At 32.9% G+C, this 23,566-nt stretch overlaps 1 protein-coding gene across 2 annotated transcripts in view; it reads right to left on the minus strand.

Annotated features, from left to right (window-relative positions):
- Positions 1–243: 243 nt before the first annotated feature.
- Positions 244–23,566, minus strand: part of LOC124360465 (serine/threonine-protein kinase 40-like) — a 34,971-nt gene continuing 11,648 nt past the window's right edge. For both annotated transcript variants that reach the window (XM_046814119.1, XM_046814120.1), the window contains exons 3-11: positions 21,848–21,996; positions 20,013–20,150; positions 14,284–14,511; positions 11,810–11,993; positions 10,446–10,575; positions 8,025–8,178; positions 5,832–5,951; positions 3,756–3,847; positions 244–610 (exon numbers count right to left, since the gene is read on the minus strand). In XM_046814119.1, the coding sequence (XP_046670075.1) occupies positions 421–610; positions 3,756–3,847; positions 5,832–5,951; positions 8,025–8,178; positions 10,446–10,575; positions 11,810–11,993; positions 14,284–14,511; positions 20,013–20,150; positions 21,848–21,996 (1,385 nt within the window). In that variant the 3' untranslated portion in view covers positions 244–420. The remainder of the gene's footprint in view (positions 611–3,755; positions 3,848–5,831; positions 5,952–8,024; positions 8,179–10,445; positions 10,576–11,809; positions 11,994–14,283; positions 14,512–20,012; positions 20,151–21,847; positions 21,997–23,566) is intronic.

The following is a 23,566-nucleotide window of genomic DNA, read 5'->3' on the forward strand; positions in this document are numbered from 1 at the left end:
TCATAAATTACATGTAATTAATTTAAGCACAAATTGTACTTCTTGCATTGAATTTGGAATTAAATTTTGAAATTACATGTAAATATATAAAGCATACATCTTGCATGAAAAATATAAAAATTTCTTTTGTACATCCACTTACACTCTCTATACCTCTATACCTTCTGTAACCTCAATAATCTTACCTATAGGTTAAAGTTAATCTAAGGAATGTTAGGACTTGCTTACAAAACTACTCAAGGGTCAATCTCATGATGTTTAATGCATCTTTTAGGCTTAGGCGATGGAAGGTAGGAAACTGACCCACAATTATCACAAATATTAAAAATGGCAGTTAAAATGAATAACTGTATAAAAATAAAGGAAATATCAATTATTTTCATATCCGGCTTGGGGTTTCAGGTACATGAGGTAGGTGAGTCAGTGTTGAGTATTGGCTTCAATCCTAGACTGGATGATTGCAGACAGATTGTTGACAATGGTCCGCTCTCGTAATGAGAGCTGTGAAGAGGGGTGTCGCAGGCGGGGGCGTATTGGTCCGACACTACTGTGAGCTTGCGGCACAACAGGCCGCCACCATCGGTCTCTTCCTCCACTAGGGTACATATGCCTGTACATATAATACAGTAGTAGAAGATAGATAAACCTAAATCAGGTAAATAATAAAATCATAATATAAAACTAATGAAGAAAAATAGACAAAATCAGTATAACTGAGAACCAGTCAGACATAATACTTACTCGACAAGCACATCAATATTCAAGAATAGATCTGAGTGTACATACCGAACAAAGCGTGCCATATGGGTAAAACTATATTGATTTTCAAATTATGTAACTTTAAAGTTATTCTTAATTAATTTACCTTAATTTTATTATGCTATTCTTTGTCTTAATTTAACCTTTACTAATTTGTTTGCCATCAATCCCTGTTACATTTCAACATGTATTGATGTGCTACCTCGTAACTATGACATAATTTGATGTACATATCACATGCATAATTTCATATAAAGCTTGTAATTTTCATATACTCTTGTAACAAAAACAAGAATCAATGGTTGATATATTTTTTATAGTTGTTTTGGTTTACTGAATATTGACAATATTCAAGGGAGTACATTCCAATGAAAATTTAATATAATATTTTAAATATTTATAATATTTAAAATATTTATATTATTTTTTATTTTATACATATTATATTTTAAATAATATTTTTTATATATTATTAAACTATATACATATTTTTTCCAGCTTTTTGAGTGACTGTATTCACTAACATTCAACCAATAAAACATGAATTAAAAATGCTGTTATTTAATGTGTGCTGCAATTGAGTTTGAAATGCAATTGAGTTGTGCTGTCACATGCGAAGCGCAAGCTGTGATTAGGTTTGTTATAGCAAAACAATATTCAGTGGCAGTTCTTCATAGGGAACTTTATTTAAATGGAACTCTGTGATCCGGTTATTGAGAGTGATATTCTCTAATCAGATATTGCATTTCCAGCACAAAAACCATACACAAAGTGTTAACACATTTTTCCGCACACTCTTGCATTATGAGTAAGGGAGTGTACATGAATGACTTTGTTTGTCTAAAAGTGGACAAACAAACATCCACTAAGAAGAAAGGAGTGGCAGGCCATCAGTGGTAAATGACGAACATTTTTAAAAAATCAACAAAACAGTTAGAGAAGATAATAATAATAATAATAATAATAATAATGTTGTCTTTATTTTCATCAAGCGTTTCTCAGTTACATACAGAACAACTGCTTTTCAGAACAACTATCGTCAAATACAACATATACATGAAAATTAAATAGAAATAAATAAATAAAATCTATACATTAAGCAAATTCTGCCTCATCTTATTCTTAAATGTAGCTATTGAACATTGTTTCACGTTTGGTGGGAGGTCGTTGTACAATTTCGGGCCGAAATAAGAGAAGCTCCTTCTTCCCAACTCCAGCCTAACTTTGGGAAAGTGAAGAAGATTCCCATGGCGGGTTCTGCGCTGAGAGACCTCATCCCGAAATGAGAGCTTCTCACTAAGGTACTGAGGCTCCTGATTAACAAGAGCCTTGTGGACCATGCAACACGTCATGACCCTGCAGACGGTCTCTACCGACATCATCCCAGCGGCATCTCTGTAAGGAGAGACATGCTCAAATCGTTTCAAATTAAAAATGAAACGGATAGCAGAGTTTTGCAACTTTTGAATGCGATGCATGTCTTCTCCAGAAATGCTATTCCCGTAGGCTGGGAAACAGTACGCGAAAACGGACAGGACTAGTGACTGCATGATACGTAGCTTCGCAGACTCAGGTAAAATATCTCTAAATCTGTAGAGTCCCCTCAGTCTACCGAGTGCTCGTTGACAGGCATGCGTGACATGGTCAGAGAACGTGAGGCCACTGTCTAGCACAACGCCAAGAGTTCTCGCCCTATCAAATACAGCCAAACTCTGACCATCGAGCCTCACCATCACTCCTCTTTCACTGAGGGACTGCACAATGTTGTGTGGCGCCGTATGCAACACAGTGCACTTGCCTATGTTTAGTTTCAGCCCATTCGCCATTGACCACCCCAATATTTTTTCAAGGTCGACATTGATCATATCAATGGCTGACACCATCTGCGATGGCTCATAAGACAAGTACAGCTGCGAGTCGTCAGCATACAAATGAACTGTGCAATTTTGCACACAGCTTGGCATATCGGCTGTGTACATATTGAACAGAATAGGCCCTAGGCAACTACCTTGAGGAATGCCTCGATACTTCACAAGCGGGGTTGATGTTTCACTCCCTAAACGCGTCACCTGCAGCCTGGAGTCTAAGTATGACCTTATCCAATTGACTACGCTCAAGTCAAAGCCATAATAGCTCATCTTCGCTAAAAGCATCTCATGGTCCATTGAATCAAAGGCCTTAGAATAATCCAACATAACAATGGAGTTATATTTACCCCTGTCTTTGGCGTCAATCATATCACTGAAAAGATTTGTCAGGGCTGTACATGTACTATGATTGCGCCTGAAGCCCGATTGCAGCTTCGGTAAAATATCCGATGTTTTCATAAAACTGTCTATTTGTCTAATGGCAATCTTTTCCAGTATCTTAGACATGGCTGGGAGTATTGAAATTGGCCTAAGCTGGTCTACCTGATTGGCAGCTTGCCCTTTCGGTATTGGCCGAACAATACTTGTTTTCCATGACTTTGGAAACACGCTGCCAACCAGGGAAACGTTTACCAGGTGTGTAATGGTTTTGACTGCGTAGGGGCTCACTGACTTGATCATGTCAATCGAAATTTCATTGCTGCCCACAGCTTTAGATTTTATTTCATTCATTGCCGAAATAACGTCTCTTTTACTGACAGCGTAAAACTTAAATTTATCTCTAATTTCTTCTCGGCCATTGGTTGCAAAAAATTCCCATACGCTTTTTATCAATCTTCGGGCCAGCTCCCAAGATCAGCGTTTCACAATCTCTGAGCTGTTCATAATCACTTTATGTACATGAAAAAGTGGCTTGACTCTCAGTGTTTTGATGACAACAATGAACTCATCACTTGGTTGATGCCATCACCGGCTAGCTAAAGGTGCAAAAAGCAGAATTTTTTATAACAAAACAATGGTTACTTTTGAAATAGCCCTGGTATATGGCCTTTTCTTGACATTCAAAAAATAAGAGTCTACTGAACACAATTTTAACTGACAAACTATTTTATTATGACAAACAGTTACCTCAGCCTAGCTAAATCCACAGCTGTGAGTTCTCTTGCATCTTCGCCAATCCGTTGAACGGGGATTTGGCCAACTCTCCGCTGCGTCTGAGTCTAAATAGAAAGAAATTACTCAAAACACATACTGATTTCAATAAATTAATACTGACTACATTCTATATATCTTTTTTACTATCTAAAATTGATTACTATAGTGTTATCAATCACTATTATATTATGTACCAAAAAGAAGAAACATCATTTGGGGTTCAACAGTTCAGTTGGCAGTAGGTTATACACCACTGAGTTTTCAATAAGGACTTTTAATTAACAAGGGTACGAGTATTTTGCTGATTTATTCCATGCACACATTTTATGTAAATAATTAACATCAGGGAAAATGTTTCAACTTTCATTTGAATTTTATTTAAATAGATATTTATGAGAACTTTGAAATAAAATTCATCCTATAGGAAGATAATTGCATTTTTAGCAGAAATGTAGTAAAAGGGCAATATGGTGTTATTATACATATAATAAAACAATTTTTTGAATAATTATGGTCAGTTAGGAAGTAATTTAGAGGCTTAAAAAAACAATAACAAAGAAAGACTACAAGAAAGAAGCAACTAAGTAAAAAGTGCAAATAAAGCATACCTACAAATTCAACCCAAATTTCATAGAACAATTTTAAAATATAAAGCCAACAATCAAGGTGTGAACGATCATTGGATTCAAAATTTAAGAAAAAATAATCCAGCCTCTTATTTTACTGGACTATTCTTTCGAATTCAAAAGAGTCCGAATTCTCGAGTCGTGCGAAGCTGGTGACACCCATTTCAAAAATATTTGAAACATATTGTAATTATTGTTTATTTAGCTGTTTGCAGCATCGTTTTGGCATTAGCATGGCATTTAAAAGTATGAGGTATTTTCCAGCAAGCGATGTTACTTCTACAAAATTTGCGATCTTAAGATTCACAAAGGGGTCCATATAAATTTCATAATTTTGTCTAATAATGGGTGCCGCTAGTGATATTATGTTTCTAATGAATGCCAAAAAAAATACTAAAATTAGCTATAAAAACAATTCTGTAAGGTTTTAGTGTAATTTATATAGTTGTTACTTACATTGGTTTCAACGGTTTCCTGTTTGATTACATGTATTCTATCTGGCATTATATCATACAGCTATTTAGTAATCAATAGAACTATTAAATTATGATGGTTTCTCTGACTAATATAACGTTTTAAAAATAGGTTACTATGGGAGGGATAAGTAACTCCTCCTAAGAGAGAGAGTATAAGTTAATAAGTAAGAGATTCCTGACATTCAGAATATCTTTATAGAAAAATTACAACATTTTTCTGAAGCAATGTCCTGAGTATTGCCTGCAACATAAAGGCCTAGAGTGACATTCCAAACATTTCCATTTAGTTTTGTCTAAATCTAGCGGCCCTCACTTTGTTTTTCTAATATTTCACACATAAATGCCAAATAAACGTTGAACATTTTCTTAACAATCCTAAACAATAATATATTTCAAAGTATTTTTTTTTAAATGTGTGCCACCAGCTTTATACGACTAATTTCCAGTTGTGAGTTGCTTTGCAATGACAATAAGAAAATTACACGACAATTGTTAAAAGTAGCAGGAATAAGTTTAAGGTGGTGTAATCACTTAGTTTTTGGAATATATTTTTGTGTTAAATTCATAGCTCTCAGATAAATCCCTTAGTACAAAAAACGTATTACAAAAATGTGTGTAATGTTTCTAGTAATTATTATATAATCCTTAAATCCTTGTAATGATTAAATTCTTGAAGATAATATGAAATTACACTTCAAGGATTTAATCATTACAATTTGTGAGATTATTTGTTAGTGTATAAATTGCAAACTAATTACACTTCAAGCATTTAATCATTACAATTTGTGAGATTATTTGTTAGTGTATAAATTGCAAACTGACTCATTGAGTATTACTTATGACCGTAGAACTCCCCACTCTGTCACTCTTTCTTTTTCTAATCAGATTTGTTTTACAAATCTTGTAATAGCCCATTAGTTCGTTGTTACGAGTAACACTGAGTTTACCTGTGTGTTAGTGGGGATAGACAACTTATGCAACCAATCAATGTTTTTGTCAAGCTCAGGAACAGGCTGAGAATCTACAGCTTGGCTCTCCTCTTGGTCATCATCTATGTCAGGAACAACCTAGTGAAATATTATAATTTTATGACACAAAATCTGTTCTTTCTTAACCCACTACCACAATCACTGCTTTTGTCAAGCTCAGGGCCAGGCTAAGAATCTACAGCTTGGTTCTCCTCTTGGTCATCATCTATGTCAGAATCAACCTAGAGAAATATTATGTCACAACATCTGTTCTTTCTTAACCCTCTCCCGCTCGTATTGTTTCCAGGCGCTCACAGTGCTTCTAACCTCAATTAATTCGCTCTGCTGGTCGCGCTCGGTCAAAATACGCGGCGCCTCAACTTACACACGTTCTGTCATTGTAATTAACTATAATTATATATATTAATTATTTTACTACATATTGGTTCAATGAAGTTGATTGTACGAGACCAGGTAGGGGGCACACGAGACAGCTGGGCGCGGGGTTGTTTGTTGCACAGTTACTTTTTGAAGGTCATTGTCTGGCTTGCCTTCACTGCCACTGTGATCACTCTGAACTAATGCCAACAACCATTCACAAGGATCTGGTACATCACTACACTCACTTGAATCGTCACAATCACTGCTAATAACAGATCGATTTCACTGTCACGAAGTGTACGACTACAACCCGCCATTGTTTCCACACAACTAATATAAATAGCATAATAATAGAATAAATCTACTATAAAAGTAAAGTAAATGGTCTCCTGATAGCAAACAACCCGTAGTAGTACAAAATATTGCTACTCGAGAGCAGCACTTATCGGCCCTAGTAGGTAAAGCAGTGCGTGCCGATCTGTGCCGTTTAAGCTGCAGTGGCTACGTGGTGGCCGTGCCGATTCATGCCTTGCGAGCGGGAGAGGGTTAATCCACTACCACAATCAATGCTTTTGTCAAGCTCAGGGACAGGCTAAGAATCTACAGCTTGCCTTTCCTCTTGGTCATCACCTATGTCAGGAACAAACTAGAGAAATATTATAATGTTATGACACAAAATATGCTCTTTCTTAACCCACTACCACAATCCATGTTTTTGTCAAAGTCACCAAAAGCATCAGACATGGAACAGACTTTACAGCCCATATATTATATCTCTCAAACAATTGTTTAAAAAACATCTTACATTGATAGAAAATTTGTTAATGCCTTATCCACATCTGTGTGAAGTTTTTGATCCTATCGAGTTATAAAATCTTGAAAAATCAATATGTTGTTTGTAGTGATTTGAATCAATATTACTTATTATTTCTAATGAAAATCTTTATATGAACTTAAAAGTTAATTTTACTTCTCTAACATATTGTACTGTGCAAAAAAATAAAAAAGAGTATGAGAGATGAAATCATACATTCAGTGAGATGAAAATAAGCTGATGTTATTTTATATAATGTTGCATTTGAGATTAAAATATAGAATTGTTGGTACCAAATCACTAATTAACTTCATTGAAAAACACTGTGTGTGTTTGTGTATATATATATATATATATATATATATATATATATATATTCTTAAAATATGAAGAACTTTAGTGTAATATGTAATCTCCTAATATATACCCCCCAAAAACCGTGTGGATAAGAATAATTCACATGTAAATTATATTATTTTAATTTCATAGATGTTTTTTATAATGTATATTGTATTTGTAGCAACTAGTGCTTTTCTTTAATTGAATTGCCAATTAAATTTTGGCTAATATACCTAAATACTTGAAACTTGGTACATACGTTCTTCCTAGTCCAAAGAAGAACTCTATTGAGTTTCAGGTCAAAATATCAAACAGCAGCAAAGTTTTCACTAAAAAGATCAAAGGGCTATGTGCCTAATTGGTATGCATTCAACTAGCAGATAGGTGGTGTTGTGGACACCAGACAGAAGCCTTACATGATAGCCAGTAAATAAACAGTCTGCTCAGTATAGACTTTAGTTACATATAACCACATACAGAATGTTGGACAGATAACAACCGGCAAGATCACATAGGGAGACTGATAGCTGTTACTTAATCACATTTCTATAAATACACCAATATGGAATTCAATGACAGCAAATCTCCAACTAAAGAGATCATTACTCTCTCTCTAACAAACCCAGCTTGGCACTTACCTGTAAAGGTTCCAGCTGAGCTAACAGGTTCTTGGTAATGGCTATGGTGACACAAAGGGAGTCAAGGACCTCGGCCGCTGTCAAACGCAGAAGCGGATCTAGCACCAGCAACCGTCTGATCAGAGACATGGTGTTCTCACTCACTCTCCCGTCACTGTCACAACATGAGAATTAACTGATGAATGAGCTGCTGCATCTATTCTATGATAGGACCAGAACACTGGAACATGCTGTTTCACCAAGGAAGGAAGACAATATGAGACTAAGTGTTGCAATATTCAAAACAGAATCAAATATAACTACCAGTAATTTATGTATTATTCAGTTTGATTCAAGATACAATTCAACATTAAAACTTTCAAATATCTGAGATGTACAGAATAAATTTAACATGACAAATAAATTTTAGACAATTTCTGTCTTTTATTAACACACACATACAGTGATAGCATGTGAAAGCACTCCTCACACACGTGCCAACAACTCACATTGACTTAAATTGACAGTCAATTGTAAATTGCTGATATCTTCAACTTTTACATTATTTTATACTGTCATAAATACTTTTTCCAATAATTGGTATGAAAATGTGCACAACATAAAACATAGATGTTATTTTAGCAATTTTATTGATTAAGTTATTGAACAATTTATGTAACTTGAAGTGACAATTTGAGGTTAGTAATATTATTTGAATATGTTAATATTTCATACTAAAATAAATGTAAAAAGATGAGTACATCTTCTCTAGTTTAAAAATTGACACATTAAATTTGTTAAAGTAAGCTATCAAGAAGTTTCATTAAATCAATTTTTTTCAAAACACAGTATTGGGATATGTACTGAGGAAATTTGGATGGAATAAGAGAATGCAAACAAGTTCTTGCTTCCAGGTACATGCACCTTGACATTGATACTTTTAGAAAATATTTCCTGATCAAATAAGAATGAAAATAGATCTTTGGTGTAAGTGAGAGAGACCTATCTTGAGCAGTTGTTATCACACTTCACACCTTGTATTTGATTAAAGAAACAATGAAACTATTTTTCATGAAAGAGACTTTTACACTAAAAGATGACACCAAATGGTGTACTTGTATTAGAGGTGTATAAGGACTACTGCAACAGATAGATTCTCTGTACCAGGTACTTGTCTGTCCTGAGAGTACCTGTTACAGGTATTTTTACAATTGAAAGACTTTACAGTTACCGCTATTCCAGATACACAGTATTTGGACTTGCTTATCAGTAATCAGAATATGTATCGTTTTAGAAATAATACTCTTAAAAAAAATTGGTGGGGCTGATTTCTTTTTAAGTAAGCTTTACTCTGCCTGTCCTCATGGGCCACTAGTCTGTGTGAGGATCTTATCAAACAGAATAAGGGGGAGAGTTAATACAGTACAAGGTCAATGGTACTGATAAAAAGTGCTACGTCACAGACAAGAATTGACTTCACTACCATGATGTCTTAGACTGCTCGGTCATCGGCACTCCCAATATTCAGGGTTTCGCGAGAGGTTGGCACAATTCCAGGATAAACCAATGGGTTGCAGAAATAATTGATAATTTTAGATTATTAAATAGAAAACAATTGTTAGTGATGCAAATACCAATAAATAATAAACCATTAGGACTTGGACATAAGAATCTACTTTCCACGTCTAAGAAAGCATAAACACTCACCAACTAAAATTTATTTTATTATTTTATTTCTCAACCAATGAAAACAAATTTGGTATCGTTAGTTATGTAATTAAATTTGTAATAAATAAATATTCTTGCAATTTTTACGTAGGCTTAACAGTTTTTGGGATATTAAAGCTCGAAAAATGCCACCATTTTGATGTGGAAAGTGGTAATAGGCATTTAAATGTTTTTCATTGTCCATTTAATTAACTTAACATAAATGCTAAGTTTTATGTTATTTGATTAACAGGCTCTGAAATATGATTTTTTTTTAATAAAACACATATGGACAGACAGACACTAAACAAAGTGAGATAGGACATATGTTTATATGAACACTTTTGCTTGATTTTGTGTGTTAAACACCCTGTATTTGGTCTATATTCTGTACTACTTTATTGTAACCATTACATTTTGTACTCGGTTACTGAAAATACCGGATACAAACCACAAATTTATAAAGAATTATATTATGTTTGATATAGACTGTTGACATTATTTAATACATAGTTATATTAGGTTTCACAAGGTAAAATAACAATTCAACTGAATTTTTAAAATAAATTGAGTAAGGTTGATACAATGCTTAAAAATTAATACACAAATTACAAAATACTTAAAATTGATATCTATTTGGTAATAAATTCGTACACTGGTGTGCAAACACAACTTTAGCCAAGCATTTCATAGAACACAACAAATAATGTTATAGTATATGTGTATAGAACTCACTTAGGAATTGTGTAGTCTGCTGCTTTTATCTTGTTGAACAATTGTGTAGGACTAGAGTCATAGAATGGAAACTGTCCATATAGCATTGTAAACAAGACTACACCCAAAGCCCACATGTCTGATGGCTTTCCTGTAACGATAATATTTAATATAGTGTGAAATTCCTTACAACAAGAAACTGAAATATTTTATCTCATTTCCTTAAATTTTCATGATTTTTTTTTGCTTAAAATACACATAATGAAAAACTCATAATAAATGTAAAAAATAATTTTAACATAAAATTTTTTTGCACCATAAACATACTTGATACTTATTTGATTTTGGTATAGTAATTAGCGTTCTTTTCCACCATATTATTATTGTATTTTTATATTTTATCTACTTTTATAAAAAATTTGAAATGGTGTTTTAGGCTGTTCATCAACAGTATAACGTTGTGCCAAACTGTGTCAGATGCGTAATCGTTGGAACAAGGTCGCAACACCTGTGTAGTCGTTTCAGCTAACAGTTCTGTTGCAACAAAATGCTGTCTGTTTTCAGTAGTTGATATTCTAACAATTTTTACAAACACATGAAATAAAAATACTTTTATTAGAAAATTTATTTGGTTTTGATTTGGTTCAATATTAAAAACCACATGAAATACAGTATATTACAAATATTAATGTACAGTTTGATTAAGATAAAAATTATATTATGATAATAACGTATAAGACAGGAAAATATTAAAAATTATTTTAAATTACAGATTAAAATTGTTGATAAATAAAAGTTACACAACATGTTACACAATAAAAAAGTGCTGAATACAAGTAATTCTCAATTAATCAGAAATAATATTGAAGGGAGAGGAAAATGGCAAGAAAAAAAAAATAGCCTCTCTGGACTCGTTGCTACCTATAGTGTAGCAATTAACTCCTCATTCCATTATCAGTGCCAGCCCAGAATCCGTTGCAACAAATCCCTGCGTTGGCGTGACAGCTTCAGTGGAACTTTCATCTTTTTCAATGCAACAGTTCCAGTGGAACTTTTTACTTTCTTGCTGTCACAGTTTTGTAACCATTCCAGTTGTGGAGTATCGTGACGAGGCAGTTCCAGTTGCAACAACTCACCTTTACAATACTACAGTATCACCTTTTTCCACTCAAAGCACAAGTTTCCATTACTAGGTTGAGTCATAAGTAAAGTCTACCTGGAATTTTCCTCAATTAATCAGTGTATGTAAAAACATAAATAAAAGTTCAACAATTAAAATTCTAACACATCTTGTTTTATGCATTTATTTTAGTCTCCTTGTACAGTATATTGAATATGGCTATTGTTAGCTCCCCCTTCCTGTAATTAATAAGGCCCCCTCTTACCTATATAAGGCTTCCCACATAAAACATCAGGAGATATGTAGGCCGGAGAGCCTCTCTGGTCTTTCAGCAAATCCTCTTCACTGACAAGGTGTTTTCCCAGGCAAAAGTTAGTCAAAGTCACTTTGTGCGTTCTCTGATTAAGCACCAAATTTCCAAGCTTTAGATCCCGATGAACAATATTCCGCTGGAAATAAACAAAAACAGTAAAGAATTTTTGAAAAAAAGATAAATTTTAACTTTTAATAAGATAACATTACATCAATTTAACAAACTTGTATGTCCCAAAAAATGTATTGGGGGACAAAAATGTCCACTAGGATTGAGGTCTTATTCAGTAAGAATAACACAGTAAATACACAGATTTTTATTAAAGCATTATAACAGTTTCTGGAGTCACAAATCTTGTATCGTCACACATTGTTATGATACAAAGCATAAAGTAAACTGTTCAATAAGCACACAGTGAAGATTGTCTAAAGAGAACTCAACTTATGTTCTCTACCATCTTGACTTAAATCCTATGAGTAAAAACACAATTGTTGGGCAGGATATCTAAGTCATAAACAACACAATTTTAAATAAAGACTTATTGACACTTATCACTAAGCTTACTTGTTATTTTACTAAGAAATAGTGACAACTTTTAGTGTCTTACTTTTAGCAATTAGTGTGAAATGTTCACAATTAACTTAATGAAACTCTACTTATGGAACTGCATGTTGTTCCCAAAGTATGTTAAGGACATGGCATGGCTGAGTCAAAAACTTACATTTTGTCAAGCTCCTGTCAGGGAAGGAGAGGGACAAAAGGTATTATATGCTAATTAACCCTCTTGTGGGCAATTGCCATGAATCACCATGTGGGGGCTCTAACGTCCAATCGCCAGATTGCCATAAACTCCTTTATCATTGCTCTCTGCTTTGAACTGATGTGAATATATTTTTCAAATGTTTAGTATTAATTTTGTATCTCTTAATTATGTTTTGTAATCTTTTTGCGAGAGTAACATTGTATTTCATAAGTAAAAATAACATTGTAAACATGTGTTTTTTATTTCAAACCAATACAAAAACTTGTGTACAAACAAGACGTTAATTTTCAGTTTACTAATGATATAAATCCATGTATATTTAAGTGAAATACCACATAAAACATTTTAGTAAGATTTAGAGCACCTTTTCATATAATAATATTATTTTTCTAAACAAAGTGTCATAAATCCTATAGCACGCTTGGTAATCCGGCACATGTTTTGGAAAAGTAACATTCTCCTGTATAATGCAAAACATCAATCATTAATACGCAATGATGTTTTATCTGTTCTTAGTTGACACAGCATTTAGGCGGGCGTGGATAAGAGGTTAGGCGTCATATTCCCCCGAGTGTCTTGAGAAGTTAGCAGTGGCAGTACGGTACAGGGTATTGATCGACCAGGATGAATGCGCCCTCGACTTTGACCATGTAGCACGTAATTGTTGTGATTCATAGATTACGCACTGTAAATAGACCGTTTAAAAAATAGTTCTTATAGATCCACATATAACAAGGACTACCTGAAGGTGGTATATGAATAATAAAAAGATGTTCAACTGATAAAAAATAAACAAACAATCATGACCCTGCCAGACAGACAGAAGCTTACTGTACCATGATTTCTATATATTTTATCCCATAAAAATTCGATGGTATGTGTATGTAAATAAAAGATTAACTTTTAGCTAAAAAAACATATTCTTTAGTAACTATTAATTGAGCTAACCTAATATTTAGTGCAGTACAACCTTATTTATCCATATCTCTTTCTTAAGAAATAACTATTTTTGATGAATTTCCAGCACCAAGTTTCCATTAACAAATGTTCAGCATTCAAAATAATGCGTATGATATCATTCGTCAATATTATAGTTTGAGCACTTTAAAGTTTTGAAGATGTAAAATCAGCAGCTTATTCTTTAATGATAAAAGAGCATAGAGAATATTATTGTGATAATGAAGAGCCAGAAGATGTTACAACTCATTCTGATGCCACTGCACAGCTAGATCAGCAATTGTTTTTCCAGTAAGAATTATACTATTGAGCGTTTGTACCAGAAGCAGGGTACAAAAATTTGACAAGACTCACTGAGTATTCTGTAATGAAACATTCTTATTTGTTATTTAATTTGGTTTCTTTATAATTAATCTTTGTGACACAAAATAATACATTGAATTACCTTTTACTGGTATATTTGTAACAAATAAAATTCCTTATTACCTACAATCTATTGTGTTTTTATTGTGTGTCCGGTTTATCCGGATCACTTCCTGTCCTAACTAATCCAGATGAATGAAGATGTACAGTAACTTCAGGCTGTTGTGATTATTGTATAAACCATAATTTTATACAAACTAGCTGTGAAATAAAAGAACTACAAGATATTTGTAGCAATATTGATTTCTTTATTATGTAAGTTTTGCCATAAACTATAGGATACCTTGTGTAAACTATGGACCACTTTAACAGTGTTGTAGAGAATAATAGCTGCTTCCCTCTCAGATAGTTTCTTCTCCCTGATGACATAATGCTGTAGATTAATTAAGTCTGCAGTGCGGTGAGAGAAGTCATGAGCTGACAGACAGTCCAGTACCAGACATAGTCTCTGTCTAATCTTGCCCGTGTACACAAGGCCCTCACTGGTTAAGCGTTCCTCCAATGCTATATCCTGTACATTACAATATACATCATTACTACCGCTTAATTCTTAGATGAGCTTAGTGTAATGACTATCATTTAATTTTTCCGTTTCATACAGAGTCGAAACATAGCTACCATGAGATATTTCAGCCTCACTATGGAGAAACTAAAAACATGAAATTCTAAATAAACTCTAAGAAGAAGAGTTCAAAAGTAGGTATGGAAAATGCTTATTTTTCTATGTAATAATGAACAGGTTGAGTCAGCTATCAATCATTTTAAATATAATGAGTTGTGTTCTAGAAGCAACAAAAGGAAACAGTTACACAGTTTAAGAAAGCCTGAGAAGCCTACTTCTGTCAAAGACAACCAGGCTTATTATTTCATAACAGATAAATATTTATAGTAAAAGTTACGTAGATAGTAACTTGTCTTTGATATCTGCATTACAGTACTGACCAAGCACTGCATACATAATATTTGCTAATATGTACAGTATATATAAAGATATTTTCTTACTCTGTGCTCAACAGTGGTTGCAGGAAAGGTTGAAATGAGAAGTGTTGTTACTATCAAGCTTATCTATGCTTTCAAGAATATTAATGTAAACAAATTGAAAATAGTGGTGTAATTTATTAAACATATGGTTTTGGTGTCATAAAATGATTTTTACACAAACAATTGATAGCATTAACAGGTGCTTTCAAGTAATAATATTTGGTTCTTGTGATGCAACTTCAGAGACCAAGACGGGATTTTTCTGTATGTTTAGAGACCAGTGGGGGGTTAACTGGAAGAATTTTTAAATAACCTGAATGTTAACCATGGACCCTAAGAATGTCTATTTAAAATTTTAGTACAATCGGTACAGTAGTTTTTACATGATTGAGTAACACACACAGACAAACATGATCAGATTTTTATATGTGTATAAGAAGTTGTACCCTCTATAAGTATTATAGTACGAGATATCAATGCAAGTCTGGGTTGTGGTGTGGTGTTACCAGCTGTAACGGAATAATAACTGACTATGGGATAATTCATTGAAATCAACAATGAAGCAACCGTTATTGCTCATCTTTACTTCTCTCTTCTATCTTCTTGAATCCTTTACCTTCACAATTTAAATTAACACGTGTTTACAGCAAAAAAACACAAAATATAAGCAAAAAATAGTAGTAAAATAAAAACATGCAGAATAAAATCAACACTGAAGAATAATAAATGTATGTAAACAACCAGAACGAAGCAAGACATCGTCTAGTCGCCTCATACTGAGAATTGGCTGATATAGCAATATAACAACAATGCTGCAATGTGAGGTGAAAGTGGATTATGGTAACTACTGCCCATATGGCCAGACTTGTAATGATGTGTCTTGTACTATAGTTATAAATACAGGTATTTATAATTGTAGTATATAACCTTGGCGGTTTAAGCAACTCAATAACAGTATTAAACTCATAATAATACCACTTATCAGTAAACTAGATACTTTTACACTTATTTTACGTAGTTGTATTCTATCTTCAAATTATATCCATGTGTGTGTTTTTTTAAATGTCATTACTGTTCAGTCTATGTAAAATATTGGTATCGCCTTAAAAAATTTGTATTGACTTTGAATAGCTTTTGTTTTCTTAAATTAAAATTACCTTTTTCTTTTTACTTTTTTGATTTTATTACTAACATGTTCAGGGACTAGAACCTAACTTTCAGTAACTCCAAAATAAATATGTTATTTTGTTGGGGAACATGCCAATTCTACATGAGCATTTATCAAAACAACAAACCTTGACTTATTCCATACATGATAGCCACAAACCTTGAAATTCAAGAAGGTCAGGAATTATGCTTGAATATTCAAACAACAGAAAACAGCCTTGAATATGCTTAATTTTGAGAATGTGCTTGAATAAATTGATCATAATTTAAGGGTTATCTATTTTAAATTTCATTACTGAGCCTAAATACAGACGCCATATGATTTACATGTCCGTGAGTATCTATAATATGATGTTTACACAATGCCATCATGTGTTGATAGATGCGACTGCGCGAGTCGATCATTTTTACCAAATAGTCAACTTTCCTAATTATATGAAATGGACTGGCACTTTTTCCAGTCATTGCCATTTTGGCAAGTCCACAAGTTCCAGACATGGATATCATTATCATTTGTGATTTTATTTTTATTATTATTTGTTACCTTTCCTGTCCTTCACCACAGGTATGTCAAGCTGCTGTAGCTGCAAAATCGTTGCAACAAATTCGTGACAATAGAAATTACAATTCGTTGAATTTGTTATAATAGAACTATGCAAGTTATACCTCAGTGTTACATCTAATTTTAACCTTTTGAGTTTTTTGGAATCCTCCATTACGTTGCATAAATTTCGTGACATATGCCAGAAAGCCTTTACAGGTTCATCATCAAGATTCATAATTAATATAATTTTTCTGGCTGACACTTTATAAACACTATTTGAATAAATATCTTTATTTCACATATAAATAAATTTATTTGACATATTTTCTATCCAGGAAAAATTAATACTGAATGATAGCTATTTTCCAATAAGTTGCAACTCCATTATTTATTTAATGACATAATTTTTCTGTGAAGTATTTTTTTACAAAATATTGTTGGCATGAAGGGCCTAAATATTAATTTCACTTGATGTGTGCATACGTGAACATCTATGATGTGACGTTTATGCTTTGCCACTATGCATTAACCCTTTGAGTGCCACAGCGTCGCTAATTTTGACGGTACGAAAAGTGCATAAAGTGCCAGCGTCGCCAATTTTGACGTTTCGTATTTCGATAATATTTTATATAGTACAAGATTATTTTGGCCAAATAATCAGACGGCTGTATTCAATAGGTTCCAAAATATCAATAAATATGAGTTTTATGTTGTTTCTCTACTATTTTAACTGTGAAACTTATGTTGATTGGGTACTTATCAAGAAGCCACTATTTTTGGACGAGTTTTCCTTATCGGGGACAAAATAAATTACAGTATTTAAAACAAATGACTTTATTTAACTTATTTTGGAATTTACAAGTTATTACGACAATCAATTAAATAAAAAACTATAAGAACAACGTTTCATTATTCGAAAATGTCAGGTCATTCGTGTGTCTATTTGGAGACGATTTGGAGATAGGAGGTATGGCTCATCGAGTATTTTTCTATTCATTATGGAAGAAGAAACGTATAATGAAGTTTATTTTGATCTCTGATAAGGAAAACTCGTCCAAAAATAGTGGGCTGTGATAATAACGAAGTACCTGTGCGATGATTCTGTCTTCCAGTCACGCGACATAGCGGACGAGTACCGTGTTGCATAACGGCCTTTCCTGTTGTTTATGTGCCGATAACCAAGCATTTGAGTAAATACAAAATAAAATAGTAACTTATACAGTATTTTACTGTATTTCTTTACAAAAGTAATGTATGATTTGAGTTGTGTTCAAGCGAAAAACATGAATTTTCAGTGTAAATATTATTAGGGTTATTATTTAGTAAATGTAAACTTTTATGTAAATATTTTAGCAAGTATTTGTTTCTAAATTTACTAATCATATTTATTTGTGTTGTATTAATGTTTTATTAGATTGATTGGGAAAACTACATCATTACTAAGTAATTTCTAAACTCTGACAAATGAAGTACAGTTTATAAAATGTCGGTACCGGGCAGCATTTTCTTAATACGTATAATGCCATGTTTTTAAAATTCTGGAATAAGATATTACACATGGGTTTTATTTAGAATCATATGGCCTTTATCATGGTATAAAGAAAAAAAATCTGAAAAATACCGTATACACACAAATTAGGTCGAAACTTAACTTTTTATACAAAAGTAAAAAACTTTTTTTATAAATACTGACATTTTTATATTTTTGTAAATCAAATTTTATTTGTAACGATATGTATCATATTCTGCATTTAATAAGAAAAAAACAACAACAAAATGATGGAAATCTGTTTGGTAGTTATTTTACAACAGCTTTTTTTCCCAAAAACTTACAAATATGCGAAAAACAGCGTGGCACTTTATGCATATGCCTTCGGAAAATACTCGTGGCACTCAAAGGGTTAATAGACAGACACAAATCGTTTGTTTTCAGATTAAGTAACTCACTCCTTTACTATACTCAATGGTCTTACTATTTCCCCAGTCATTGGGTCAGTACTACAAGTTAACTACATATTCTTGACAAGGAAGTCATTGGTGATGCTTACCGACTTTATTCTAGTTTAGTCGGTCACCTCAGTTAAACATGGTGTATTTGATGTTCGGTTACCCGTCATTATTTACTTGAGATTAGCAGGACTGGAACCGTTCCTGTTGTGGGGCTAAAAAAGGTGTGCTGATCATCCATGCACTGATATTTGAGAAAATAGTGTGTTCACCCCCGACTGTCCTTACATGATGGTGCGGAAAGTGCTCCCAAAGAGTGAGGTGTGTGTTAAGCAGTAACTTGAAGTGTACTTCCACGGGCTAAGTAAACCCAGAACCAGAGCCACTCACCTGACACCCTAGCTGTGCGGGGCCTCGAAGTCCAACATACGAACTCCACCATCTTCAATGCCTCGTCAATATAAGACTTATTAAACCAACATTTTTCTTTCCATAAAAAAAACGTGCCAAGCCATCCGAGTGGTAAAATGACTAACGATTTCATTGTAGTGGGAAAGCGAGCGGCCTTGGCTAACAAATCTATTGCAAAGGAATGTCAATTTGTGAATCATAATTCAATATCACTTAAAGAAACAAAGCAACATCAAAGTGAACAATGTACCACTACACCGGATAAAAGTTAATTACAAAAGCATGTAAACACACTACATGTAGCAAGTACAATTATTACTACATTTTTAAGAACAAAAGTCCTATCGTCAGGTGCATAAAAAGGTACAAGTTAACAATACATGTATTCATAATTTTTTAAACAAATTTTGGAACTGGTGACAAAATAAGGTACCATGTATTTGTCAATGATTACAGTTTTACTGATCCTGAACAGTGTTGTATACACCTAGTTAAAGTTATTTGATACTTAAGAATGATGTTGTTAGCCGATATGGTCTATAAAAGAAGCAACGACCCATGTACTATTGATACTCAGGTGGTAAGCAAACTTCCATGTTGAGTAGTTTGCATTGTGTGAAAGTGACTAAACAGATAATAGAGTGAACCCATGATTGAGGCTGTCTATGTCTCAGAAGTGTAACATTGATATTAACAACAATATTGTGGCTGATTAATAACATGGTGACTGATTTGGTTGTCTAAAAATGGACAGTATTTATTCTTGTATTTAGGCTGTTAATGGGAATCAGTACAAGGGTTCTCCAAGGTAACTATGAATCTTCCCAGGTAATAGAAATTGACCAACAATAGAAGTGGGTGATGTTCCTTTTAAAGGTACTGAAAGTTAAGAAATAAATTTCTGCTAATATTCTTTCAAATTTGCTTGACCATTTATGAACTAGATCTCATTCTAAATTAACCTTGAAAAAGCCATGATGATGAACGACATCCTCCTGGTTAGACAGCAATGACAGCAGCGAGTACTCAGTATGTAACAACATCTTGCCTTGTCTCTCGTCTTGGGTCTCCACTTCTCCATCTCCTTTCAGTGTGAGAATCTAAAAGATACCAATTTATACATTATAAGAAAAATGTATTATTATTACCTATATATGAATTGACCGCTTAAACTAAAATTAATATCATTGTAACAACCATTTATTCTGTTCCTGCCAAATCCCAAGACAACTGTATTAACACCATTATGGCAATAATAAGATTTTCAACTTAAATTCATGTTTTGAGATCTTGCACTAAAGGAAAACTTTTAAGTAATGATATGCTCTATAATTATAATATCTCTAAATGCTCCTTAATTTGGCTGATAAAACATTACATTACATTGCTGATAACTGCTGGTAAAAGTCAAGGCTAAAAAACAATTAAGACATTTTGAGTTTCATGAACTAATAGGTGACAAAAGTAATTAATAGACATAAAAATCAAGAAATTGTAATTTAATGAATAATTATTACAATACATATTGGAATCAATAGACAAAGAAAATTAACAAAAAAAAAAGAAGCCATTTATGAACCTAGTACACCATGTTTTAAAGAATCTAAGAAATATAAAATACAACATTGGAAAGTTATTAAACTTCTAATTTGTATCAAAATTTGTGTTAAATGACAATATTCCTTCCAGCGCAGTCAGAAGAAAGGTGAAATCTGTGTGGCTGTCATCCATAAATATTGAAGATACATTAAACCCTTCACTGATAGGTTTTTACTTCAATAGTAAAGGTGAATATTAATGTATGCTCAGACAAAACACATAAGGCAGATATAAGATATAATAAAGTTTAAATGTCAGGGTGGATGCAACAGCAAACTCCTCAGTTTAATATAGGACCAACAAGTGCCTCAGCATCAATAAATATTAATATAAAAGTTAGTTTTACAATATTTTAGTAACTTTTTTTAGGATTTTATAATTTTTTTTACTACAAAAAGTTTGGACATTAATATACAATTTTGGGTTCTACATAATAAATTTATTATTAAATAGGAATATACAGAGTCGTCCAAATGTCAGTGGCCACTCTTGTCATATCTAGATGGTTTGACTAGTTGAAATAAATATTTAAGGATTTTTGTAGGTTAATGAGATATTCTTTTTGGCGTATCAAAAGATATTGGAGGATGGGCGGCCCTTGTGGTGAGGTGCACATCCAGACTAAAAATTATCAAATGCCAACTCCTCACATGTGACGCATTGTTGGAAAGAGAATGAAAAGGAACATTTTGGTGCAAACTGAAAGTCGCTATCTATCACCATTCCAAGATAACAGCTGCTACATGGCAAAAAATGTAGTTCTCAGCTTTTTACAAATGAATATGCAAGAAACTGGTTTGTGGAGGTTTTTCGGGTCAAGAAACGTGTATCTGATAGTAGTTTTATAAATTACCCACTCATTTTCAAGATGGTAGCATCAAACAAGGGGAAAAAGGGGTTACCTTTCGTCGTCCGATCATTTTTCAGTGGATTTGAATAAAACCCGGTATATAGAGGTTTCCTACATGTTTCCAAAATGCCCACACAATACTCATCAAGATTTGACTCATCTACAGTGATCTACAGTTATGCAACATTAGCAATATGCAATATGAGAAAGATCCACACATACTCAGACCATTCTAAATAGACACAAACCCCTGGCTTTTATCAAGATCAACTTAAATCAATAGTAATTAAATACTCTTATTTAGAAAAAGAGAATGAATATTGTATGAAAATAATGCCAAACACTTACTTTAAGCGTATAAAAGTCATCCGTACCCTCTTGACGTGCCAGACACTGGACTATACTTTTAACTGGGGAATTGCCAAGGGTGGGCCCCAGCAGAAACGGACCAGCTCTCTTGACAATGTTAGTCGGTACCGGTGTGCCTTCTGGTGGTACTGTAACAGAAAATAGATTTACAAGTCTTAATGTACTCCTATTATTTTCCAAGGATTATTTTGTGGATTTATAGTAGATAGTGACATGCAAATAAGACCACAAAACACATCTGATAATATATATTAAGGTATTGAGAGTATTTTGTTATGTCAAGGATGAACTTCAATTAAAAGTAAAAAAGGCAAGAAAGAGTAAGGGATAAAAAAATTATGATACAATGTTGAAGAGATGCGGAAGAAGATTGATGTAATCTAGAGAGAGGAGACCTTGGTTATAGGATAAGATAAGAATGGAATGTGAATTTTTTAATGCATATAATGATATGTACTTTAAAACATTATTATAAGCACAGTAAATATTATTTTTTAATGTTAGCCTATGAATAGTAAAATGTATATGTAACAATATCAATTGCAAAAATCCATCCTTGTACACTTCATGATACTTTTGATAGCTGTAATTTATTCAATCTAGTCTCTCCTACAATACACACTTCATTTTTTGATACTTTATGTAAACCTCAGCTGTGTTTAGATTCATTTATTGTACATTCAGTTTTCGTGTAAATCTTTGTTGATAAACCTTCAGCTATAACACAATTACATGTTTGGTACCCACAGTAAATAATTTTAAATTGTAACCATTTTCAAGTGTTTTCCAAATGTAATATTTCTATATTATTAACTGATATGATTTAACAATTCAATAATTATTACAAATTATCAAAGAACACATTATATTCAATAAATAGGTAAACCAGAAATGCCATTACTTTCAACACATGCCCTTCTTGACAAATTCTTTTCTGACTTGCTACAAAACCACAAAAAACAAGAAGCTTGTATTTGCCATGTACGGTACTTGCAGAAAAGAGAACTACATATTAAAACAAATTTTCATTTGGCTAAGCATGGTCCTATATAAAAAAATATATTAAACTATCATATGGCTTGAGCATAATCATTTCAAGACTCTGAGATAACTGAGAAATAAACCTTCCTTTATCTGGACTCTGTTAATTTGGACTACACTTTACAGTCATTTGGAAGCATATTAAATAAAATCATGTACGTCTAAGTTAGGAATGGAAATGTAAACTATGCAGTCTTGTGATGTAGTCTATTGTTGTTAGTAACCAGCAGCCATCACAAAAATACACTATGGTGGTTGAAAGGTTATGCAGCACTGCCTGCCACTTGCATGTTGATCATGTCAGTTATTTATGACATGTTAGTTACAAAAGTGTGGTGGGGTATGACTGCCCCCTACAGCAGATGATGGATGGTGGTGGTAGTTTTGATAGATTGTGGATACTCCATAGCAAAATTGTGAAAAGATTGTATAGTTTATTTTTAATTTATAACTTTGTGTTTTATTTTTGAGAAAGTCTATAAAAGTGTATATTAAGCAGGTACTAAATACAATTAAGTAATATTTTAAGTAAATTTATGAAAGGTAAGAAGAAAATGCGCGTATTTCTGTCTTTTGACAATAAATTGGGCATTACAGAAAAGGAAGTATATGTTTTGAACATTTGCTCTTGATATAGAAACATGAAACATACAGTTC

Source organism: Homalodisca vitripennis, chromosome 4 (assembly GCF_021130785.1).
Source record: "Homalodisca vitripennis isolate AUS2020 chromosome 4, UT_GWSS_2.1, whole genome shotgun sequence".
Classification (NCBI taxonomy): Eukaryota; Metazoa; Arthropoda; class Insecta; order Hemiptera; family Cicadellidae; genus Homalodisca; species Homalodisca vitripennis.